General features: G+C 52.3%; 2 protein-coding genes across 6 annotated transcripts; both read left to right on the top strand.

The window, feature by feature from the left end:
- Positions 1–852: 852 nt before the first annotated feature.
- ATP6V0C (ATPase H+ transporting V0 subunit c) lies at positions 853–11,429 on the top strand. Its single transcript, XM_042835386.1, has 3 exons — positions 853–969; positions 9,319–9,502; positions 10,596–11,429. The coding sequence occupies exons 1-3, from the start codon at positions 894–896 to the stop codon at positions 10,798–10,800; spliced, it is 465 nt and encodes a 154-aa protein (XP_042691320.1). The 5' UTR covers positions 853–893; the 3' UTR covers positions 10,801–11,429.
- Positions 11,430–18,302: 6,873 nt separating this feature from the next.
- On the top strand, positions 18,303–25,111 carry AMDHD2 (amidohydrolase domain containing 2). 5 transcript variants are annotated; one of them, XR_006171548.1, is made up of 12 exons: positions 18,303–18,401; positions 18,475–18,611; positions 18,921–19,060; positions 19,426–19,480; positions 19,868–20,080; positions 21,110–21,198; positions 21,535–21,679; positions 21,939–22,046; positions 22,734–22,802; positions 23,366–23,467; positions 23,869–24,012; positions 24,137–24,228. XR_006171548.1 is itself a non-coding variant. In XM_042835392.1 (12 exons), the coding sequence occupies exons 1-12, from the start codon at positions 18,319–18,321 to the stop codon at positions 24,231–24,233; spliced, it is 1,368 nt and encodes a 455-aa protein (XP_042691326.1). In that variant the 5' UTR covers positions 18,303–18,318; the 3' UTR covers positions 24,234–25,111. The 5 variants fall into 5 exon arrangements, 3 of the variants coding, with proteins under 3 accessions (XP_042691326.1, XP_042691327.1, XP_042691328.1); XR_006171547.1 differs by having other exon boundaries at positions 24,119–24,208; XM_042835392.1 differs by having other exon boundaries at positions 23,869–23,949; positions 24,088–25,111.
- Positions 25,112–25,245: the final 134 nt, after the last annotated feature.

A 25,245-nucleotide genomic window follows, 5' to 3' on the forward strand; every position in this document is an offset into this window, starting at 1 on the left:
GGACAGGGACACGGCACGGGGCAGCAGGGACGTGCTGGAGGGCTGTGGGCACTGCCACGCTATGGGGAAAGGGGCCCCGAGCCAGAAAAAATGCCAGAGTATGGTCACTGGTGCTGAGCACACGAGCCTGCCTACAGTGCAAGGGGTAGGGCAAGAGAGCACGGCACTGGGACACGGCAGAGGGTTGCGGGTGCGCCGCAGGGGAGGTGGCACAGCGGATGAGATGCGGTAAGAGCCCGCACCGCGGGGACACAGCGCGAGAGATGCGGGCACGGCCGGGCACGTGGGGCAGAACGCCCGCCTCAGCGCCACGCGAGGCCACGCCCTCCTCGGACATGGGGGCGTGGTATCTCAAGGACACGCCCCCTATGCTAATGAGCGCTGAATCACGCTCTGTGGGACGCGGCGGGCGGGACCGAACCACCGCCGTGGGAGGGGGGAGAGTCCGGGCGGAGAGGGGGCCAGAGCGCGGCCGAGCTCCGCGTTGGCGGCCAGGGTGCGGTGTTCTGCAGGCCCCGGAGCCCACCTGGCCGTGGGAGCGCCGGGCGGGGAGCGGCGGAGAGCGGCGAGGCTGATCCCCCCTACGTCGTGACCCGTGGGAGCGGCCGGCGGAGGGAGGGGCTCGATCACGTGACGGGCGGGCCGCCGCCATTTTGTCCTGCGGAGGCCATATGTAGGGCGCCGCGCAGAGCCGCCGCGCAGTGCCGCCGGGACGCAGCTCCGCGCCGCCCTCCCCATCGCCGGCCTCCGCCCGCCGCTCTCCCGCCCACCCTCTCTCCTCGCCTCCGCCATTTTGTGGCCGGCCGCTGCCTGCGGAGGACGGCGCCGCGGCGGAGCCCCGTTCCCTGCCTGCCCGCTCCGTGCCCCGCTCCGGCCCCCCCGACCCCGCAGCCATGTCCTCCGGCAGCACCCCCGAGTACGCCTCCTTCTTCGCCGTGATGGGCGCCTCGGCCGCCATGGTCTTCAGCGGTGAGCCCTCCTGCGGCGTGGGGGTGGGGGTGCGCGCCCGGGGCCGTGCGGTCGCGCTCCGGCGGGGGTGGCTGTCGGGGCGGGGGAGTCGGGCTTCGCGCGGGGGTGGCGATGGGGGGCCGCTCCCCCCCCTCCTCCTCCCGGCTCCATCCGGGCATCGGCCGAGGGTCCGCGCGGTGACGTCACCGCCGCCGGCGGAGCCCCCGCTGTCACGTGACTGCGGTGCCGGTGGGGCTCCGGAGCCACGCCGGGCCGTTCCGCTGCATCCCGGGGCGGACCTTCCGCTGCGGAGCCGCTTTGCGCTGCGCTGACGTTTCCCTGGGGCAGCGCCGGGCTGCGCTTCTCTGGGACCGGAGCCTCCATGGGCGTGCCGGTGCGGTCGGTCTTAAGGCGTTGGTGATGCTGAATGGTGCCTTTGGGCTTCCGCCTTCCCTTCGCACAGCCGGGGAAGCTCTCGTCCGCAGCTGTCTGTGCTGTAGGTGGCTGAGATCAGCACGGAGTCCCTCAGCCTGTCTCACAGCCGCCCCGGGGCTGAGCAGCCCCGACAGCTCTGCGGTTCTGCCCCACTGCAGGCAGTGCTGTGGGTCGCGGGGCCCCGTGGCCCAGGAGGTGGTGCTTCTCAGCACTGATATGACCAGAACGTGTCAGGCACCTGCAGGGAGCAGCTTCTGCTTCGAAGCCTTAGTGTGCTCTGCATGCACACCCTGACCTGCTTGCCCATCTGCATGCATGGACTGCAGTGTCCGTGTTCCACCCAGGCTGGTGCGGAGGAGTCCTTGCACTCATTCAGCAGCCACTGCAGCTCCAGTCACGTCGCTGCTGCTCTTACACCCATCTTCATTGGTGTCAGTGATGCCTCTGAGATGGTATTGAAGACTGAAAGGCAGACTGGTGGAGGCTGCTCTTGGTTAGAGCAGCAGTTCAAGCTGGGAATGTACGGTAGATATAAAACGTTTGAGGGGCGACTGTGGCTCTGCTGGTGTGGGCACTGGGAGCTGGGCTCGATGCTGCTCTGAGCTCACATCTCAGCACGAAAGAAGCTGTGCCCAGTACTGAGGGCATGCGGTGGCAGCTGTCATGGAGCTCAACCATCATACGTGTGCCTGATGCTGCCTGGAACGTGGCACGCACAGTGCAGGCTCTGCCCACCCGCCTGCCCACCAGGAGCAGGCTGAGCACCTCACAGGAGAGGGAGGCAAAATGGAGCTGGCAGATGAACGCCTTTGGCAATAGCAATGATTAAAGTCTTCAGTGACTACTTCCCCAAGGAAGCTCAGCATCTCATTCTTCCTGCAGAAGCAGAAGAGCACTGTATGGCATTTCAGACTTCTGTGCAAAGTTTGCGTCAGTAGAAACCTTGGTGAGGGATGCAGTGTTGAGTCAACCTTTCAGTAAGAACTCAGAGCATTGCCTGGCACCTCTGAAGTAGAAATGAGGTATTTCCTAGAAGCTGCAGGTCTGGTAGTGCTGTACTGTGGGATTGCAGGTGGCAGGGCAGGGTTTGGACTGGGTAACTCGGGCCACCCAAGCTGTACCAGTGAGGGTTTGGTCACTGTGCTGCTGCTGGGGCAGGGCTGGGCTTCAGGCAGCCAGCAGCCTGTTGGGCCTGAGTACATCTGGTGAGTAGGACCACTGCAGCACATCTGAAAGCTGCCTGGGAGCTGGGAGCTAAGGCTTTGTGGGCAAGCAGTGTGCAAATACCTGAACTTGCTGTGGATGGGTGTTGAGCAGCGCAGTGATCATGGCTGACTCATGCTGTGCCTAAAGATCAGCTTCTGGCGAGGCTGCTGATTGTATTAAAGACATGTTTCTAGTAAACATGGTCAGGTTTGACACTGCCCAGGCTAGTTTGATGTGAAAACAGGTGACTTCAAGCAGTTCTGTTTGGTGTTGGAACATTAACAGCTGATGTAGAATAGATAGCAGAACTCGTTCTGGTCAGCTCGTGCTGAGGGCAGCGAGAAGCCCAGAGCAGGCTGTGTGACCTTGGCTGTCCCAGGCCTGCTGTCACTGATCACAGCCTGTTCTGGGAGCTAAGATTGCTTTATTTCCTATGTCTAAAACATATGGCTGGCTCAGTGTCAGATGCTGCTGAGTGATCCAGTGAGAGACTTTTCCATGTGACTTCTGCATGCAGAAATGAAGAAGCACAGCATTGAGCAAAGCTGCCCAGCAGCGTGCAAGGCACTTTGTCCAGAAGAGTGGGATGAGCCAGGCTGCTCCATCAGGTCCCCAGGGTGTGATAGGAGTCTTGCTAGGACCTGCTGGAGCGGGTGATGTGATGCTGCTGTGCTGCCAGGCGTTGGGAACACTGCTAATGAGGAGGACTCCAGCCAGCAGTGAGAAGGCAGTCCTGTGTCCTACTTCTCATTGTTGCTGCGGAGCTAACAGAACTTTTATTTTAAGCTTGGGCCACAGGTGTGCTATAGCTGTTGGTTAGCTGCTCAGGCCCCCCACGTATGCACATCCCACCCCATGGAATTGCTGGCTCAGTGTGTGTTTGGTGCAGCTGTCAGCCTGCACACTGATTCCAGGAGGCATCTTGACTGCAAACAGCTCATACCCCCGAGGGCAGGTGACTCCTATGCTTCCTGAAATACTGTTCTTGGTGGGTGAGGGGTTGGTGGAAGAGAGTATGAAGGCCTCTACAGCCCTCAGCCTAGGAGGAACAGCATACTGCCCAGGTGTAACTTGCAGGTGAGAAATGAATGGGAACAGAGAATCACTCTGCTCTGCCAAACACTCCAAAGACCTTCAGAGGCAGGTGGTTGGGGCAGGAGAAATGTGGTCAGCACTTCACATTGCTGTACTGACTGCAATAGAGAGCCACATAAAATTGTCTTAAACTAACAGCAGGTAAAATGGTGGACTCTCAACACGAGTGTTGGAAGGCACAAGCAGTGCTGCTACAGGTGAGTTTACTTAATGGAAGACATAAGTAAGTGCATGATTTCTGCTCTGCAAATACTAGTGTCTGGAACATCCAAAACCATTATAAGCAAAGCCTTAACCATTAGTTGTGTAGAACTGGGCTGAAGCTGCTATGAGTGGCTTCCAGCTGATCTGGTGGGATTCTGATCTGGCCCCAGAGTCACTGTAGACTATGAAGTCTTTGTGCATTTTCACTGTGATGGAGCTTCAGTGCAGTAGTAAAGATGACCACCAGTTGCCTTGGGACCTCTTAATCGACTTCTTTCAATTCCTAAAATGAGCCTCTTTCATCTCTCTGGAGCCTGACTAATCGCAAATGGTGGTTGCTAACTGGAAAATTCTAGAGCTCCATCAGGCTGTTCTGTGGTACTGGAAACCATGGGACCACAGAACTGTGCTTCTCCTTGCTAACTGCCCTCACAAGACAGCAAGGCGTAACCTGCTGACCTTGCTTCCTTTGAGTGGTGAAACTTGTGAGCACAAGGCTTCAGTCTTATCACATGGGTCTGAATGGGATGACCTTGGCTTCCTCAGGGCCCTCCTAGCTATGGCTGCTGCGTGCTGAGCACTGTAAGCTGTTCAGCCAACCAGCTGGCATGAGAAACAGCAGCTCTGCTAATCTGCACCTTCTTGCAGTGGGCCACCTGTCTGTGAATGGCTCATCAGGGCAGTGGGAGGCCGAATGATGAGGATAAGTATCAATAGGGCTGGCTTGTGGTGGAACCAGTATATGTTGCTGCTTGCTGGCAAGTACTCATGGCAAGACCTATTCCTTTTGTCACAGCTTAGTAAAACAAACCTGGCTTGTATGCTACACAGTGCTCTGCATGCAGAGTGCAGCTGCAGCCATCTCAGCTGGTTGGGTAACTGACTGATAACCTCTTTGGGTTGTCTGTTCTGGAGTGCTATAACCACAAGGACCTGGTGTTTGTGAGTTCAAACATTGACTGAAGAGAAGCACATTGCTCATTAGCCTCTTGCAGGTTGATGTTTTTTCATCATTCTTAAGCCTGGAAATGCAGAGCTGTCTTCTCATACAGTCAGGGAAGGACAAAAAGGATGCTGTGCCTAATGCTGTTGTGGGTGACGCAAGTCAAGAATTGCAGGCTGCCTCTCCCTGCAGGGCAGCGCCTGTTACCCCTGCAGCCATCCCTGGAGATGAGCTGCAGCTGCTCTCCAGCTCTGCATTCTGATGCTGTGTGGGTTCCAGGTACTTCTCCACTCTTGTGGCTGCCCTGTGAAGGGGCAGCTGTGCATCACAGGGTTTTGCCAAAGCAGCTGTGGAGCATCTGTGACCGTGATCTGAGGTAGGGCTGTGTTCGTGTTAAACTTGGTGGTGTGGAGGGGCCTCAGCACTGCTGGGTTGCCTCCCACCTCTGAAGATGACCATGAGCCCGGCACGGCAGAGCAAGGGCTGTGCTTGACCCAGCTGTCACCTCTAGCAGAATCCTGCAGAGGTTAACAGCCTGATTGAGGATTAGCAGGTCTTCAGGTGAACTGGTTCCTGCTGTCTGGTAGAAGGCAAGCCTGCCTATTGCACAGGACAGCCCATTTGATGCTGGATTAATTAGAGAAGGCTCAGGGTGCACATTCTCATCCAGAATGGTCTTTCAGTCTTGCCATGATAGCAGACAGCATTCTGTCTGTCTGGAAGTTTGACTTGTGTTACTAATCCAAGGAAGTCCAGCTGAAGCACTGTGGGAATTTTTCCTCTGCCACTGCTGTGTGGAAACCTGCATCCCTGTGGTGGGACAGGAGGAATCACAGCTCTGAATGGGTCAGATGCTGCTGGAGGTGCATGACTGATTCCTACCACATCTGCATTCATCACAGCTGCTCAGACTGCTAGAAGTCTCATCTGTAGGAGTGGTGCTTTGACTTGAAGACTCGTGGTGGTCAGTGTGTGTCAGTGCCCATGGGGCTGCAGGAGTTGTCCATGTGTGCCCGCAGAGTTGCACAGGAACTGTAAGGCTTTTGGGAACAGTCTCTTTGTGCATGGAGGGGTGTTGGGGTGTTGCATGAGGTGGCTTGCAGCTGTCTTAGCTGCAGGATTGATGTGCTTGGTGCATGACCTCACTGAGCACTGCAGCTATAGCTACAGCAGCTTGGTCCTGACACTTGTGCTAGCACTGACCTACAGCACAGATGACAAGTGCTAACAGTGTCAAAGTTGCAGTGAAAGCCTTTGCTCTGGTAAGACTGGTCTTCCTGCAGCCACTGCCTGCATGGCATATTGCTTTCTAGTGCATGCTTCATCTCAGAGCTGTGCTGTCACACTGCTGCTGCTCCCACCTCTGGCTGATAGAGGTGCTGTTTTGTCCTAGGAGTGGTACTAAAGCAGCTGTAGCATGAGTTCAAGGCATTACCCTACAGAAATTCTTCATGTTCGAGTTACCTTTGAAACAGGCGTACTGGGAGTAAGCCTCAAATGATGTGTGAACTTGTGTTGCACACCTTTGAGCTTTTGAATGGCACAATTCCTGGTTATAGGCAGCGTGGCTTCTTCCCCTGATAAAGCTAGATGGCAAAGTGCTGTTCCTTCTTTATTACTGAGGTGTCTTGATAGCTGCCATAAAGGCAGGGTTTGCTCTGAAAGTAATGACAGTCTAATTGGCTTGTGTATTAGGGAGACTGAGCTGTGTTGATCTGATGTCAGTATTTGGAGTCATGGTATGTAACGCTGATGAACAAAACTCTTGTTTCGCTTCTTACTGCTGTTCACGTAGATCCCTTCAAGCCTTGTTCTCTGAGATTCCGAAAGTACTTGATTTGCAACTCAGCTGGAGCATTCTGAACGTAGTGCATGCAGTGCTTCAAACATTCACGGCTGTCAAGAAGTGGAAGCCCAGAAGTACAGAAGTGCCCTGGGTGCCGCATGGCCCGTGCTGAGCAGCTGTGCGGTGGGGAGGTGGGCCTGCTCCCTGGGATGCAGCTCAAGGGCAGCACCAAAAGCACAAGGAGCGCTTCTGAGGCTAGTGGACAGGGATGAGGCAAGCTGCCTTGTAAGCTTTGTGGAAGTGTGGGGACCTCTGGTGTGAGGCTGCTGGGCAGAATGCTGATGAATGCTGATGGGGTGCAGATGTGCCAGCTCCGAGGCTGGATGTGCTTGTGCTGTTCTGGTGGGGGACAAGCAGCTGGTCAGTGCTAAGTGTAAGCTGTGTGGCAACTTGCTGCCACAGTGTGGGTGACTTTGTTTCATAAACGGCCTAGATAAAGTCAGTGTGCTAACAGTTGTCTGTTCTGTAGGTTTTTGGGATAGATAACTAGAAACTGACTAGAACTGCCCCTCCCCAAAAACTCAATCAGGCTGGCTTTCTGTATGCACTATTGCAAAACCCATTTCTGTAATCCACTGCTGTGTTAATTGCAACACCTCAAAGAAACCTCAGATTTGGAGGAAGTAATGACAGATGTAGCTTTGAACAGTGAACTTCTCTCCCCTTGCAGGCCTTAGAGAGAACTGTGCAAGCTTAGGCAGAAGTGGCTTCTACTGAAAGCTTTGGCTGGAAGGTGACCTGAATCTTGATTTCACTTGCATCCATTCCTTGGATGTTTAATATGAAAGAAAAGGCTCCTAATTCAAGGCAGAGCAATCTTCTAGATGCCCCAGGGTGTAGCCATGTACAGCTAGCATCACTGATATTGTAACTAAGTTTCTGCAATGAATTCTGGACTTCACATGCAAGGCAAGTGAAACCCATCTCCTAGTTGCAATAAAACTGCAGAACGGATGGAACAATCTACTTCTGAACTGCACCAAACAGTTCTTTATGTGTCTCTTTCTAGGAAAGACTTGAAAAGGATCTGGGTTAGAGGAGGTTAGATCTTTGTTAATGCAGAACTAATTTGTAGTTGATGAGGCTTTCCTTCCAGTCTTTAACTAAAACCACTTCTGGGAGGGAGTCTTATGTGATTGTAGCCCTTACTCTCCTGAACTTTCATTGTGCAGAGCTGAGAGGATTACCCTTCCTTCTTGGCTGCTTGAGTTGGCTTTAACTAGATACGGGAGAATAGCAGAGCCTAAACCATCTGAAAAACTAGCAGCTCTTTTGTAACATCCTCCACTAGTGTAAGAGGCAGCTACACATCCGTGTGGAACAAACAACTCTGCCCTCTAGGAAGCTGAATTCTTATGAAGGGTCAGCCAGACGTGCATGTAAGGAGTGCCTGGACAGCACAAGCATTTGAAATGCCTGTTTGCAGTACTCTTCAGTGGCCGTTTTGAGCAGGCAGGAGTATTTTTCATGCTACTTAATCAGGACTCAAACCTTTGAGTATTGATGCCATGGTGTCAGGGAATGAGGTGGCCCTTACCTTGCTGCTGGTGCTGTTTCAGCTGTGGTCACGGGTGGCTGCTCAGCTACTCATCATCTTCCAGTGGTGCTGAGTGCAGTCCAAAGGTGGACTTCCTAATGTACTCCAGAGCAAGGCTGAAACAAAATGGGTCTTTCTAAACACTTCCGAATCAAAGAATGAACTTTTATGAGACTTTTAAAGCTTTCAGGTCAGAAGTAACTCTTTTGAGGCAGTACTTTGGGGCTCTTGTTTCCGGCAGTACTCTGTTAAAGGTGATGAGCCCATTTGCTGCTTTGGAGACCAAGCTTTGGGTTTGTGTGCTGCAGGCTGCATGTTCAGTACCTCCAAGGTGGTGGTGAGGAGGGTGGCTGTGGTGTCTGTGGTGGTGAACTGCAAGCTGTGCTGCTCTTCCTGAGTCCAGCAGTTGGGTTAGCGAGTGTTTGGACCTGAATGCTTCATCAGGTGGAGGTATTGCATGGAAGGAGGGAGTCCTTTCTCCAAGGAACAAAGTGTAGCAGGAATATGAACAGTCACTGCTATCTCAATCTATCTGATGAAGCTGTGTGTTTCATCCCATGTCAGAGCATGGGGCAGATACCCCTTCTCTGGTAGAAAAGGCCTCATGTGGGATAACACAAGGTGATCTGTTAAACACTGGGGGTGTTTAAGAACTCAAAGTTCAGTAACGTTAAGAGCTATGGCTCTCAATCAGGCTGCATCCTGCTGCAGTAGCAAAGCCTGCTTTGCTACGTTTCTTCCCAAATTCCACTGAGGAGAGCCTCTGCATTCTGGACTCAGGGAGGGCACAAATGCCAAGGTAACAAGTTCAAATGCAGACCTAAGTAGGGAATGCGTTTGTGCTGCAGTGCTTGGCCTGCTGTGAAGCTGGCTGCTCAGGGGATGTTCTGTGGCCAGTAGTGCTTGAGCAGCAGCAGTTTCGTTCCAGGACTGTGGGTAAGTCACTTCCTTTAAGGGAATGCGCCTCCCTGACACACCAGGTGGTCAAGTGACCAAGTTAGCCTTGCACAATTCTTCCCTGTGCTGACTCAGCTGTTCTGATGCTGCGGTCTGACAAAGGCAGCGTTATTTGGGGAACTTCCTAATGTGTCTTTTCTCTTGCAGCCTTGGGAGCCGCTTATGGAACTGCGAAGAGTGGCACGGGTATTGCAGCCATGTCTGTCATGAGGCCTGAGCTCATCATGAAGTCGATTATTCCTGTTGTCATGGCGGGTATTATAGCTATCTATGGCCTCGTAGTGGCGGTCCTCATTGCCAATGCCCTTTCACCAACTATCACACTATTCAAGTAAGTTCTGTATCTGTGAATTTCGTTGAAATTTGGATGCTCTGGAATGGGTAGATTTTCCATTAAGCTCTTCAGAAAGCGTGGGTTGCCGTGAATGTTGAATGCTCCCAAGCTGACCTCAAGAACAGCAACTGGACTTCAGCTGTCCTACGCAGTGTCTTAGCATCAGTGATAGAGATGTGTTAGCTGACAGATCAGAAGCAGTATTGTGAGATACAGTCATGGTTTATGTCTCCAGAAAAGTAGTGCAGCCATGGGATGGGGGCCTGAGTTTGTTTCACAGTGTCACATTCTAGACATGGAGTACGCAGGTCTTCTCACAAGTTAATCTAAATAGCTTTCCTGTTGCCTGGGAGATGCAGTGAATAATTAATGTTGCTTGCTTCTAAAGAAGCAAGGTGGTGAATCAATCCTCAGGCTATGCATTGTACCTCTATACCAGCCATAGTCTGAAACTTAATCTGCTCAGCTTCTGAGAGTAGCTAGCTCTAGCTTGATGGATGTCAGAATAAAACAATGCTTCTGAGGCCTAACAGAGCAGGTAGCTGTGCTGTTGTACATGTGAGTGCAGATGAGCATTGTGGTTGGCTGAGCTGTAAGCCTTTATCTAAGAAACAGCAGGTGGAAATGTAACTGCAAAGGAACCAGGTGGTCAGACTCTTAAGGACTGCTCTTCAGGTACCTCATCTGGAAAGCCAGAGCATCCCTGACTGACCTGTCCATATTAACTCCATGTGCAACTCTTGTGCTGCAGGAGGACTTCTCACCAGTGTATGCCATGGCTGTGTAATATGGCTGCTGAAGGCAGGAAGGAAAAGCAGCCATGAATAGGCTGCACATCACTGGGATAGGTGTTAGTGTGAATGCTACAGTGAGCCCAGAGTAAGCACTGGAGCTAGGAGTCGTGGGAAGCATCTGCTTCATGAGATGTGCTGTGCTTACTTAAATGAGTAGAGATCTTTCTGCAGGAAAGAGGTTCTCTTTAGATGTTTGTTTGCCCCCGCTTCCCGAAGAGAGGGACTGAGTTCATCCTGAAGATGGAAGGTGACGTCCTGTTGCTCGCCACTGAGCCTTCTTTTCATCTGTCCTACAGGAGCTTTCTTCAGCTGGGTGCTGGCTTGAGCGTGGGCCTCAGCGGTCTGGCTGCTGGCTTTGCCATTGGCATCGTGGGTGATGCAGGAGTACGGGGCACAGCACAGCAGCCCAGGTTATTTGTGGGCATGATCCTCATTTTGATCTTCGCTGAAGTCTTGGGTCTCTACGGCCTCATTGTTGCCCTTATCCTCTCCACAAAGTAAACGTCGCAGTATGGTGTAAAGAGATGTAACAAATCAGCATTTAAAAAAAACAACAAAGCTCCAGAATGGAAATGGTCTCTCCAATGTGTACAGTTGTCCCAATTTGGTAGTTGATCTCTTGTAAATGCGCAATGTACGTTAGTGACTTGTCCGTCATGTGTGTAATTCAATATTAAATTGGTTGGGCAGTTCCAAGCCTGCTGTGTGGCTTGGGGTGGCCTGCGTGCAATTTTCCACCCATTGCTGTTAGTACTTTATGTATAAATATGAACTAGAAATGTAATTTTTCTCTTCACTGGATGTTTATTTATAAAAGACTTGACATGTTCATACATCTATGGAGCAAAGATTTTCAATTTCCCATGCTATATATATTAATCTTATATATAGGTAGATTACACTGTGGGGTCAATTGTAAGTGCAGAGAATTCCTTGGATGTAACTTTGATTCTAAAGATTGCTGTAGTGTCATGGTATTGGAGTATGAGAATCTTGTGTTTTATTACAGCAATTGTCCGAAACACTCCCGTGTTTCAGTAGTAACTGCGTATGCTCTGGCATCAGAGTTGTGCACCCACTGTTGGGTTACGAACTTATACGATGTTTCCAAATAAAACTTCCTCACTACATTGCTGTAATGACTCTTCTGCCTCTGATTTAATGCTTTTGCTGCCGCTCTGGGGAGAGGAGGGGTTCTAAGAGGGGGAGGCAGGGCCTTGGAAGTGACTGAGTGCTATGTGGAAGTTGTTGATGACTGCTGAACGCATTCTTTTTTCTTCCTGGGCAAAGAGCGACGGATGCTGCTGCTGCCTGGGCTGTGCTTGTGAGCAGAATGCTGGGCTGCTGCAGTGCTGTCAGCGCTCAGCTCTGCCTGGTCAGGTGGTGCTTTGCTGTGTGGTTGTGCAGTGTGGGAGTAAGGGTACAAACTGCTGTGTGTGGCAAGGAATGGGAGCTGCTGAGTGACCATGTGTCCTGATTGCTCTGCAGGACTTGGATGGAGGGGAAGCTGCGCTGTTAGCATGGATTGCTGCTGGAGTACCTGAACGACTGTCTCCTCAACAAAATGGATTCGTTTAGGAACTCATACTTTGAAAGTCAGGAGCATTCAAGCTGGGAAGTCTGCTGTTGCAGCTGAGAAGTGCTGAAGCAGAGTTCTCCCATCCAGGGGGTTTGTGGATGTCACAAAACAATGCTGGAGCTCCCATGGGAGCTGTATGTTGGACCCTTACAAAGCTAGTGCTTGCAGATGTTATCCAGAGCCCATTTGGGAAGTATGTGGCCTTTAATATTTTGGGGAACAGAAAGAGCTTTTTCTGATTCATTATCTAAGTTAACATTACTTAAATATGTAGTAGCATCTTGGTAATCAAGCTGGGAGGTCTGGAATGATTTATCTGTGTCACTTGGAATGCTGGTATGGCAGAGCTGTATCTCAGGTATAGCAGTGCAATGGGCAGCTCTGCACAACACAGCTGTGGCCAGAGCTCTGGGAGCCACTGAGCATCACCACCCTGAGCTTTAACCTGGTAGGAACATGTGCACCTTCAGAATAGCTGATCTTTAAACTAGAGACCACCCAGCAGCATTGTTAACAAGCTAACTGGTTTGTTGGCTAAAAGATGTCTGCCTGGGTTCATGTGATAGGCTGTCAGCTGCTTGGCTCCGGGCTGGAGAGAACCATGGCTTTTGTGTTTCAAGTGGCTCGACTTCAGGGCACCCTCAGCAATGCTCTCAGTAGTGCTCGGTGGTACAGAGATGTGGGCTGGTTCGTGGAAAGCCCTGCATGTTTGAATGGGATGAGGATGGAAACAGAATTGGATGGGGAGGAAAATGTCTCTTCAGTGTTTCCTGTTCTGAATCACATCGATCCCATTTTCCTGAGGAACAGCAGTGGACTCGGACCCTGTGAGCTGTGTTTTCTCAGATATTCTGAACACTTCTGGAAAAAAATACCATATACTAAAGTCTCCTTGCAGTGATTGCAATGAGTGCTTCTGTGAAGAGCCTGTAGCTGGGAGAGGTGATGGTGGATTTGGGCTGTCTGGAGGAGATGCACTGCTCTTGTGTGGCAGGAGTCTTGTGTGGAGGGCCTGGCTGGGTGAAATCATTTGAGGTCTGCCTACGAGGAGGAGATGCTGCCAGCCTTGCTTTTGGCCAGATTAGAAGAATATAAGCAAACGTGTTTGGGAGCAACCAAATGCTTGTGGTAGTCTGATCTCTGGGATAAGAAAAGCAATTTAAAGGCACCAGCCTATAGGAACTTGTTTGGACCCTGGCATAGCCACAGTGTTGGTTACCAGGCTTAGAATCACGATGGATACTTACATAACCAAATACAGATAAAATGCCATCAACAGCATCTTGATTTATGCCTTGGAGTGCCAAGCCTTCTGCATTTATAAACCCACGCAAATCGTGAGAACAGCTTAAAAAAAAAGCCAGGGTTATTGTGAAAGGGAAAGGATTGCCTTGCATTAGTACCTGCAAATACACCAGGAGTAAAATTAACAGTCTAACTCCGTCGGCTGTTCTCTGTTACAGCCGTGCTCTAGATCCTCACTGGTGACTCCCAGGTGAAAACTTGCCTTTCAAGTCCTCTGGTGAGGCTACTGTGTCACCAGATTTCTGAGGTGAGTCAAGGTACTAGGAAAATTACAGACCTTTCAGCTCCTTTCCTTCATTTACTGACCGCTCCTCTGCTAGGTCTGAGTGCAGCCCCATCCATCAGGGATTGCATCCACCAGGGATTGACTTTGCTTTGGAAGAGCAGAGCAGGCAGCCCCAGAGCATGGAACGACAGCCTCGTGGCGGGCCTGACTGAGAAGAGGTGGCGTCTGCTGGCACATAAATAGTTCTGTGTAATGTGGCAGATTGCGTGCACTGCAGAGTGAGTCAGCCCTGCAGAGAGAACAGAACAGAATGGCTCTGCAGCAGCAGCAGCAGAGGGTAATGTCCATTAGCAGTCGGTTCAAGCTAGGTAAAGGCGAGGGATGCCTGCTCTCCAATGCTGTCAGCATAGACAATGCGTTGGAAGAGCTTGCTGACCTTTTGCTTTGTTAGCTTTCGTATGTTGGGGTTTTTTCCTCACCAAATGCTGTGATTTTTTAAATTATTTAATGCTCTGCTGTAGAAGCAGAACCTACCTATGTTGGTCAGTGACTGCTTTTTAGGACTGCTTTAGAAAATCCAAATGCATCTGAAAATTAATTGCAATAAAGTAACTCCTGTTTGGAGAATTCTACAATCACAGAATGGCCTGGGTTGCAAAGGAGCACAGTGCTCATCCAGTTCCAACCCCTGCTGTGTGCAGGTCGCCAACCAGCAGCCCAGGCTGCCCAGAGCCACATCCAGCCTGGCCTTGAATGCCTGCAGGGATGGGGGATCTGTTCCAGTGAAACCCCTGCTCCTGTGCCCTGGGTTCCTGTGGTTGCTGCATTACAGGGGATCGAAGTGAGAAACGCCAAACAGAACAGTGTAAACCAAACCAAGCAATAAGAGCTGCAGAAAGGTGTGTATATAAGGGGAAAGCTGGAGATGCCCTTGAACATCTGGATCCCATTTCCAGCTTTACTCCAGTTTGAATGTGACGCTGAACAGTCTCCGCTGCAGTTTTGTAGTGAAATGGAGGTAGCACTTTATTTTTTGTCAGTGATGTGGATTTAGCTGTTCATGCAGTGTCCAGCTTCATTCAGAGGGGGCAGGATGACAGGACGGCCTCACGCAGCAGAGGGTGAAGACCCCCTTGGTCCAATGTTTTTGTCTCTCGGGCTGAGGGCTAATCTTAGGAAACCCCCGGAGTTCCCAAGGTCAGCATGGTGTCCAGCTCATAGATATGAGCAGCATCTCTGGTCTCTGTTCATTAGAACAATTTTTAGACCTCCTTGGGAATGCACGTGAAAAATGAGAAACCAAATCTGCATCTCCACAAGCCTTTATTTTGGCAGCAGAGCTAGCCTAAGCCCTCCTTGCTTTGGTAACTGTACCTTTGCTCACATCTGTAAGCCTCCCCCGTTTCTCCCAAACGTGCTGCTACAGCTTTTCCTGTGGCGAGGCAGTGAATCTGATTTGGGAATTGAGCCAGGTTAAAAATAACTTGACCTGGAAAAGAAATGATTTGCTAAGGGAAAAACAAGTGAAGCTACTGCTTGTGATTCCCTCAGCCTGTTACTGGAGCAGTGGAGAGAAAGAGCGTGCATTTATTAAAGGAGGAGCGTGTGATTCTTGGTGAGGCAAGGCAGGGTTGGTTTAATTCTGTGAAATAGAGAGCCTCCAAAGGGACAATCCTTAAGTGGAGCAGATGGGCGACATGAAGTTGGGCTGGGTAACGCACCTACAGCATTGCTGAGGCAGATTCCCATACCTGTTGTCTCAGAGCAGGCTGTTCTGTTTGTTCATGCAGCAGAACAGAGGGAGGTCAGGGCCATCTCCCAGTGCTGTGATTCAGTGGCTCGCTTCTGGCTTTCATCATAGATGTTTTGCCAAAGGGTTGGTGAAGCTGTTGGCAGGCTGGGCCCCATGGCAAGCTCTGTTATAGTGGACGTTACCACGTGTAACTACCTGGATGTTTCTTCCACGGCCAAGGAAAACTGCTGTCACAACATGCTGTCACACATGCTGTCAGAATGTACATGCATGTGAAAACGCCGTTTCGCTGTAAGCCGTTTGGGTGCTCTGTGTGCCTTTTGACATCTGAATTTAGCTGTTTGGAAAGGTGATTCTGCCCTTAGAAAGTTATTGGCTTGAATAAACAGGCCTGAGATACATTGTTAGGATTCATTTTCTAATTTTCTGGTTTTGGAGTCTCTTTAGCCGTACTAAAGCCACAAGTCATTCTCACTGACATGCTGCTGGGTGCCCCTGAGGATGGATAATTCAACCATGATGAGTAAAACCGGCCTGAAGCTGCTCCTAGCCTCACATTCCCAAACCAGGCTGTGTGTAGTTTTCTTGGGATAAACTAACATCATTCTCCATTCCAATGGCCTTTACTGGCATCCTGCTGACACTGAAAGGTAGCTTTGTTGTGCAGACAAGCACTGACATATGGAATAAGTACAGTATTAAATGCTGATCTCTACATTAACTTCCTGGCTAGACGGGGATGTTATGTTCATGGACCATTACGTTTCACTTCATTTTTCTTTTCTCAACATGGTTCATCAGAGGAGCTCACATCAGCACCCTGCTTAGACACAGTTCTTGACGAGGTAATTGACTCTACAATGCTGTGGGACGCTGAACTAGATAAAATGAGAGCAAGAGTGTTGGTTGGACACTGCTGCAGCAACATGGAGCAAAGAGAATGGAAGGGAAAGTCTGCAAGCAGACATCTAGGAGTAAATACAGAGTTCGGTGGGGATGCTGCTTTAATTAGAACAAAGTTTAACATTATGGTGGTCGGACATGATTTCCCTTCTGCCCACAGAGATGCAGACATCAGAAGGACCACTGGTGGCATGGTGTGCTGGTGAGGACAGCCCAGGGCTGGCACTTAGAGCACAGAATAGCTTTGTCTTCTCTCCCAGGCTGCTGCAGACTTGTCAGATGACCGGAGCAGCCTGCCTACAGCAATGCTGTCAGCTTAGAAGTAACATTTAAAAGAAGGAATGACTTACATGTCCAGGTCACAGTTAACTTTCTTTCCCTGAAGCTGAGAGCGGAACAGCGAAGTGAGGGGTTCCAGAAACCTTACTTTGCCCAAGCCAATAAACAATTATGGTTTCATCTTGTTCGTGTAGTTATTGTGGTGTAGTGTTGTGCCTAGCCAGATTTCTGAGCAGCTACACAATTTCCAGCACACTGCCAGCTTTTGGGGCTGAGGATCAGCCACTCCTTCAGCAATTAGCAGACCTGCATCTGCCTATGGTTCCCTTTCAGGAGGTAAATAACCACGAGCAGGACTGATGCATCACAGCCTGCAGCACTACTTCCCTTCACAGTGAGCACGGCCTCTCGGCCCCACGCCGTACACATGCCTGCAGCAGGCAGTCACATGCGGGTGCAATGCACGAGGACAAAGCAGAGCAGCTCCTCCAGGCAGACTCCTCATTCCCTGGGGAGGAACAAGCCACTGCAGCCACTCAAGCCAGAGTTACTTATTCACAAATTCAGGCTTAAAAGCCATTAGGAACCACTAATCCCTCTTGTCTGACCTCCCAGGCCTTTGAACTTTGCCTGATAAAACATGAATACTCGAATGTAATGCCATTTAACTGGCGTTGGCATAGGGCTGCTCGCTCAGCAGTGCTGGGGAGAACAGCATGGAGATGCGACAGGGCTCTGACAGCAAGGATGGGCCAGGAGCTGTGCCATGCATGGCTCACTGAGGGCTGCAGCAGCCTTGTCTGGGTGATACAAGGGCTGGGAACACAGCTAACTTGTGGAGATGAAGGCACCAGGGCTGCCTCAGTCCTTTGGCATTGATCCTCTGGGCCACCTTCTGCTCTAAAGGGCTCTAAACTGGAATCAGCACAGATTCAATGGCAAAAAGACTCTGCCCCAAGCGTTCATAATCTGAGCACAAGGCAGGAGGCAGCGGGAGCTGTGTGGGATGAGGTAATGAGGAGACGGCTCCCATGGTCCATGCAGGAGATGGGTGCCCACTGCCTCCCACTTCTTCCAGCCCGCCGTGTTTGAAATGCTGTGTTTGAGGTGGGATTCCCCAGCAATCACAGCCTTCCTACTGGTGCTCTGCACACCTTCTCAAGAGCCCTGAAGCACACTGCACTGGAACAGCAGCGTACGCTTCTGCCAGCCTCCACAGGAGCTCAGATGTGGCATTGCAGAGCTGTTATGGTTGGGAAAGACCTCAAAGCCTTCTCTTGGAAAGGGTGGATAACAGCAGGATGAGGGGAAATGGTTTGAAGCTGAGGGAGGGCAGATTGAGGTTGGATGTCAGGGGAAGTTCTTTACAGAGAGAGCGGTGAGGTGCTGGAACAGCTGCCCAGAGAGGCTGTGGATGCCCCGTGCATCCGTGGAGGTGTTCAAGGCCAGGTTGGATGGGGCCCTGGGCAGCCTGGGCTGCTGTGAAATGGGGAGGTTGGTGGCCCTGCGTGTGGCAGGGGGTTGGAGCTTCATGATCCTTGAGGTCCCTTCCAACCCCAGCCATTCTGTGATTCTGTGACTTTTGACATCTGAATTTAGCTCCCTGCCCGCCGGCGGCTGTGGAGAAACCGCGACCTCCCCAAGATGGCGGTGGCCCTTTGCCACCTCCCCAAGATGGCGGCGCCCTTGGGCCGGTCATGTGTGGGGCGGGGCGGGGCGGCCGTTCGGAGCGCTCACGTGAGAGGACCGGCGGTGCTCCGGGGTAAGCGCGGCTCCTCTCCCCGCCTCGCTCCCCGCTGCCCGCCGCCCTCCGCCGGCGGTCCCGGGCTCTGGGCCCGGCTGCGGCCTTTGGTCCGAGCGTGGGCCCGGGGCCGCTGGGAGGAGCCCGGCCCCGGCCCCGGCCCGGCCGCCGGCTCCGCGGTCCTGCCCTGCCCTCGCGCAGCCCCGCTGCGGGTCGACTCCCTCGGCCCGGCGATGCCGTCCAACAAATCCGTGTCGGACGCCCCCATCGTGCAGTTCACCAACTGCCGCCTCCTGCGGGGCCGCCGCCTGCAGCGGTGAGTGGGACGGCGCGGGGTGCGGGGGCCCCGGGCAGGGTGTGATCGTGGTGTGAGCGTGGTGTCCCCGCAGGGAGGATCTGTGGGTGCGGGAGGGGAAGATCCTCAACCCCGAGAAACTCTTCTTCGACGAGAAGGGTTCTGCCGACGTCCAGCTGGACTGTAAGGGCTGCATCCTCGCCCCGGGCTTCATCGACGTGCAGATCAACGGTGAGGTGCACGCCGCTGCCCCTTTCTCTGTGCTGGGGGGAATGGATGGCGTTGGCTGGGTTTGCGCTGTCAGAACTTCGGGAATTTGGGGCAGAAGTGCTGGTGAAGCCTTTTTGCTTCCAGGCTGTGCTGTGCAAAGCTGGAGGCTTGCACTGCTCACCCCAAATGGTTCCACAGCGTTTTGGGGTTGGGAATCGTCAGGTGCAGCCCCAGTGCCTTGCTGGGCCCGGGCTGGAGATGGGGCTCTGGGCAGCACTGCCTGGCTGCTGCGGAGCCTGCGGCTTCACCTTTGTTTTGTTCATGGTGCAGGAGGCTTTGGGGTGGATTTCTCCCTGGCTACGGATGATTTCAGATCAGGGATTGACCTGGTCGGTCAGAAAATACTCTCCCATGGAGTGACCTCCTTCTGTCCCACCCTGGTGACATCCCCTCCATCTGTGTACCACCAGGTGAGTGACTTTCTCCTCCTCTTATCCTTAGGGTGATAAAGAGCTGATGCTGGTACAAGAGAGCCAAGGCTGGTTCCTCAGTCTCATCTTCAGACAATGAGACGGCTGCCATAGTGGATGAGTTGTGGACATAAGGACCTGAACAGCCCCAGGTTTCTTGCCCTTAAGCTTTACACCACTGAGGCAGCGGTGTTTCCCAGGCCAGCAGGTAGCTACCTTGCACAGAGGGGCTTGCAGCTTGCTTTTCCTTTGTGAGCTGCTTGGCTTTTCATTTCTGGTGGTGCAGCAGCTCTGTGGGAGCCCAAGGTTTGGGTTGCTTTGGCAGTGCTGTGTATGTGAGGTGTCTGACTAACCCCTTTCTGTAGATTCTTCCCCAGATCAGTGTAAGAAATGGTGGAGCTCACGGAGCTGGTATCCTGGGTAAGTGATTTTGTCACTGTCCTATTTGGTGCCTGTTGTTTATCCTTTTCCTTCTTAAGAAAAAGAAGCTGTTTTAGGAACAGAAGAATTGGGAGCTGAAGCTCTCTCGGTGGCAGGGATACATAGGTGGGCACAGGCCTGCTGTCTCCCTGAACCTGTCCCCAGCCTTTGCAGTGTGCTCTGCCATCAGCCCTATGGGGTTTGACAGAGTAACGGCTATGGGGCTGGCCAGTGCTGCATCTGTTGCTGTACTGAGCTCTGATTTACCTGAACTCTGCTTTACTGTGGGGGAATGGGAAGAGCTTGGCTGGAGCAGGATGGACACAGCAGGTTTCTTGTTCCTTGGCTGGAAGAGGAAGAAAGATGACTCTGTTCCCCTTTGAGCAGGGGCTCACCTGGAAGGACCATTCATCAGCAAGGAGAAAAAGGGGGCACACCCAGAGCACTGCATCCGCACCTTCGAGGAAAATGCCTTCCAGGACTTGCTTGCCACCTACGGGTCCCTGGACTGCATCCGCATTGTCACCTTGGCCCCAGAGATAAAGAGGAGCAACGAGGTGATCCAGGAACTCACCAAGCGAGGCATCTGTGTCTCACTCGGTAAGGGCTGGGGGGAGGCTCGGTCTGTCCGTGTCACATGCAGCATGGGTCGGGCAGCCCAGGGCTGTGATATCTCTAATGGTGTCTCTGTGTGGCTGGGCTGGGTGGTATTTTCTTTTGTCGCCTCTTTCCTGGCCTTCAGGGAGGGTGACAGATGTGTGACATACAGGGAACTCAGTTGATGCTGTAAATCTGTCACCCTGTCTGCAAACAAAAGGTTGGTCGAAGGGCTCCTGTAGTTTTGCACAGGGTAGCACTGGTGCTGGGAAAACACAGGAAAGAACAGCAGTCATAATTTTCTTTTTTTTTTTTTTAACATTCAGTTTAATAAGGATGTAATTCCAGGCTGACTACTTGGAAAGGTTCAAACTCTGAAGTTCAGCAGCTTTAGGCCTTATTTGACAGGTGATACTGTTTTCCAAAGGTTGCTGTTGAGTCTTGATAACTCGGTTATACAACTAGAAGAGCTGAAGACCTCTCCCACCACTCCCACCACCCTTTCTTCAAGGTGAAACTGAACCTTAATTCAGTTGGGTATTTGTGCAGCAGAGATATCTTGTCTCACAGTCACGTAAAGACAATCAAAGAAAGGCAACAGATCTGCTGTCCATGTTAGGGAAAACAACATTTTCTTTCTGGATTTTGTTTTATCAACATTTCATTTCTTGGAGAACTGCCCACTTTCTCCCTACATCTTTGACACCTCTCTGTATAAAGCCTTGAAATATCTGAGGAGTGCGGAAATGCAAATCCTAGGACTTGTAGCCCAGCCAGAAGGCAACTCTCCCCAGTGCCTGTAGGAGCAAGGCAGCGTTTGTGACTGTTGTGACCAGTGTGTTCAGGTGAATCCCCTCCTGCCAGTCCCCACTGGTTGTGGTCAGACAGCTCAGCAACAAGGCTGGTGCTCACCTAAGCCCAGGGTGGAGCTTCAGAGCAGAGCCCTAACAGAGCATCTTTACTCTTGGGTGTTCCTCTAGGAAAATAAATGCAGAGATGAGCAGAAGAATCACACAGTGGTCTCTGTTCCAGGTCACTCAGTGGCTAACCTCTCCCAGGCTGAGGAGGCTGTGCAGCACGGTGCTACCTTCATCACTCACCTCTTCAATGCCATGCTGCCGGTGAGTTGCCAAGGGCATTTGTCCTGTGCCAGCATTGCTTTCACTGCTTTCTCTCTTGCTCCCCACAAACGCTTATTTGCACCATCAACTTGTTTTGTACCAGGCCTTGCAGTGGAATTTCAGCACAGAACCTCTGGCTTCATGCTTCTACTGCCTGACTTAAGAGAGTCAAAGCTGTAGCAGTCTCTTGAAATTGGAGGGGTTGCCTGGTTACGCTTGATAATGGATGAAGTGCCCAGCTGCCAGGCACTGTTTGATAGAGATGAAGCAGGAAGGGTCTCAGCCCGCGAGTCCTGGTGTGACACCCATCATCTTTTCCTCTCCCACTTTGGGTAGTTCCACCATCGTGACCCTGGGATCGTGGGGCTGCTGACAAGTGATAAGATTCCTGCTGGGCGGAGGGTCTTCTACGGCATGATCTCTGATGGCATCCACACCAACCCTGCTGCCCTGCGGATCGCCCATCGAGCCCACCCCAAAGGTAGGCCGTACTGTGCCCACACAGTGGCAGCAGCGTGGTGTCACCAGCATCACAAATGCTGTGCCATCTCCCACGACTGCCGTGGCTTGTTATCGTGCTGTCTGAAAGAAGTCTTAATCCGCAGCCTGTCACCTCAGCTGGATGCGGCTGGAGATGTCTTGGTACCTCTCAGGGGGGGTTGGCGTGGCACAGAGCTCAGATTATAACGCAGTGGGATTAGTTGCAAAGCTGCTCCAGCCTGTTTCCTTGCATTCCTCAGGCATGGTGCTGGTGACGGATGCTATTGCTGGCATGGGGCTGGCACCAGGTCGGCATACACTGGGCCAGCAGGTGGTGGAGATCGATGGCCTCAACACCTACATTGCAGGTAGGTGCCTCTTGCCAAAGAGCTGCACACGGTCATATCACTCGTGCCTATTCCTGGAGAGCTCAGCACACCTTGCAGAGCTCGTCAGTGTGAAGCAGCACTTGTGCCATCTTGGGTTTTGTTGCCTGATCATTTAATATCGCTGCCATAACTTGATTGCGAGGAGAGTGGTGCATCTCATGAAAAGGAAAATTGACCTGTCTTGTTGGAGTGAGGAGGAATTTGACAATTTTTAGCTTGTCTGCAGCACCTTTGATCTCCTTGCCAAGTAGGGTGGATGCTAGAAATTGGTGCATGGTCAGAAAGGACAAAGAAATCCCACTGTTATTTATTGTCCCGTGTCTTTACTGCAGTATCATCACTTTCTGCTAAGTAAGCTCCCTAATCTGCAAACAGCTGGAGACTGGGAAGATATTCTGGAGGGCTGTTCCTTTGCCACTTCCCTCCCTCTGTCTCTGGCAGCAGGTGCCTGCATTGTGAGCTAGAGTTTCAACCAGTCCAGCTGGTCTTAACAGGGGAGCTGCATGGTGACATCTTCATGCGTCTCCCTTCACTGCCAGCACGAACGCTCTTGCCTCTTTCTGTTACTCCTCAGCAGTGGCTGAGAGCCCTTCAACTTGCTTCTCACGTGACCCAGGATTTCTGCCCCTTTGGGGTTCTGCTCAGTGCTGTCCTGTTCTCTCCCAGGCACAAAGACCCTGAGTGGTAGTGTGGCAACCATGGACACTTGTGTGCGACACTTTCTGGAAGCTACAGGTGGGTGAGCGTTGTCTACAAGCTGTTCCTCCCCGTGAAAAAGTCTTGTTCTTGCCAGCTGTGTCTGCTCAGCTATAGATGTCCCCTCTTGTCCGAGACACGAGGAGAAGGGCTGACATCAGTGGTACTGGCCTTGGAGACAAACGCCTTTAGGAGGGGTGCTTCATTGTAACCTGCAGCACTAAGTAGGGTTGAACTGTTCTGCTCTTTTCCCATACCTAAAAGTGAACGACTTTCCCCACCCTGTACCTTAAGTAATCAGTTCTCTTCTTCCTACTGTTTCCCTCAGAGATGTTTCCCCTCCCCAGCTCCAGCCATCTGTGACTGGGCCTCCCAGCTCCTCCTGCCCTTGTAGTTCAGGGCAGTAGCAGTCAGATCAGTGTTAGTGCTCTACTGTACCAGGACAGGACACAGACAGTGCCAACAAAGACGCTGGGGCCCTGTGCATGGGTTTGGTTGTCACAAAGGTCCCCGCAGTGCCACCAGTTGCCTTAACCAAGGACTGGGCTGCTCTGCTGATGAGGCTGTTTGCTGCACTAACGCTTCTTCCTCCACTGTCCAAGGGTGCTCAGTGGAGACTGCGCTGGAGGCAGCATCTCTGCATCCTGCCCAGCTCTTGGGGATTGAAGACAGAAAGGGGACCCTGAATTATGATTCTGATGCAGGTACTGTTATGGGGATGGTGGGAAGGGTTTCTGCATGCTGGAGAAAAGTAGGGCCTGCTATAAATGCAGGATGCTTCTGCTGCTTCACTGGGGGCACTGGGGACCCTCAATCTGCCCAGGATCTGCTTTGGGCTTTTGCTTTGGTGATTTTTTTTTTTTTTTCCTGTGGGTGCTGGTGATGCTTCATGAGCCTTTTGGAGAGGATCCCACATCTCAGATGAGCTTGGAGCAGAGCAAGGATGGTTCTACACTGCAGTCCTGCCCTGTTTCTGGAGTGGGGAGAAACTCCTTAGTGTGGAGGCAAACCTAGAGCCCAGCTCCTCTGGGCCAGCTTCAGCTGCCCCAGTTGCTCTTCCTCTGTTCCTCTGACAGCTGTTTCTTTTCTCTCCTATCTGGTGCAGATTTCCTGATGCTGGATGATAGCCTGCATGTGCAAGCCACGTACATCGCGGGCGAGGAAGTCTGGAGACGGGATGCCTTAGGCATGTGACACTGGGCTGCCCTGTGCCTTCCAAGGCATCCTGGCACTGTGATTAGCAGCTTTGGTAACCACCCCACTTCTCTTTTCTTGTTTTTTTTTTTTTTTTTTTTTTCCCTTCCTTCCTGCAACTCCCCTGAAGGAGCCTCATACCAAAGAGCTGTGTTTTCCAGCGCAACCACTGCTTCCAGTTACAGCCATGCCTGCAATGACTCTGTTGGTGCTCAGTTGGTGGAGTGGGGAGAACAAGCAAATCAGGAGGGATTGTCAGTCTGTGGAGAGACCTGAAAGACTGCACAGCTGTCCTGTGTGGAGTCCGCAGACAGGTGCTCACGTGTTCATCTCACAGCGGTGTGAAGCTGTTTGCACTGTTTATGCAGCACACAACCTGCCTGTGCCTAAGGCAGACTCAAGCCATATCCATCCCTCTCTTTGCTGCCTTGCTCCTGGGCAGCTGTAGCTGGCAGGATGTCAGCAGCCACCAGTTCAGCTCGCAGCTCTTCCCATTACAAAGTTCCTGTTGTATCGGTGGAAGCTGAGGACCACATTCTGACCGACCGGCCCTCCCTCTTGTGTTCCCTGGAGCAAGGCTGGTGCAGCTCACTGACTTGGTGCCATTGTGGGGCTGTGAATCGGTGTGGGCTGAATCCTCAGGGCAGAGATCAAACCCAGGAAAACGAGGCGTTGCTGGTCCTTTGTGCCTTCTTCTCTGCATGGGCGTGGAGCCCACAGCATATGATTTTGTCTGCAGACAGAGATGCTGTCGTGCCCTGGAAATCAACATTTCTCTCAGCTCTGCGTGCCGCCTGGCTGGGTTCTGCAGGCTCAGGACAGCCCCCGCCTCCTCCAGCCCTGGGAGGAGGAGGACACTTGCTTCAGGGGTGCATCCAGATGGGCAGTGGGCAGCTCACAGCTGGAGGGAGAGAGAGCCCCGTGGCTCCTAAGGGAGAACTGCAGCCACCTTCTGGCCTTTCAAGGCCGTTGCTGATAGCTCATTAATCTTCTGCTCATTATTGTCTTCTTCCGTATTTGGCTGTCAGCTCTTTCCCTGACATTTGGGCATTTCGAGCCAGGACTGACGCCGTTCCGGAGCCTCCCGCCGTCAGCGGGGCCTCGTGCCGCGTCCTGCCTGCCGCCCAGCCGCCAGCCTCGCGTACATCACGCCTGCAGCCCCCGGGACGGGGCGATGCGGGAGCGACACCCGGGGCTGCGCTGCAAGCGCTGCGCCTCGGCTGCCGGCGGTGATGCGGGGGGGGAGGAGGGGGAAGGCGGAAAAAAAGCAATGCGAATAAAAAGTGTC

Source organism: Centrocercus urophasianus, unplaced genomic scaffold (assembly GCF_019232065.1).
Source record: "Centrocercus urophasianus isolate 14NV4802_14NV808 unplaced genomic scaffold, USGS_Curo_1.0 seq_51, whole genome shotgun sequence".
Taxonomy (NCBI): Eukaryota; Metazoa; Chordata; class Aves; order Galliformes; family Phasianidae; genus Centrocercus; species Centrocercus urophasianus.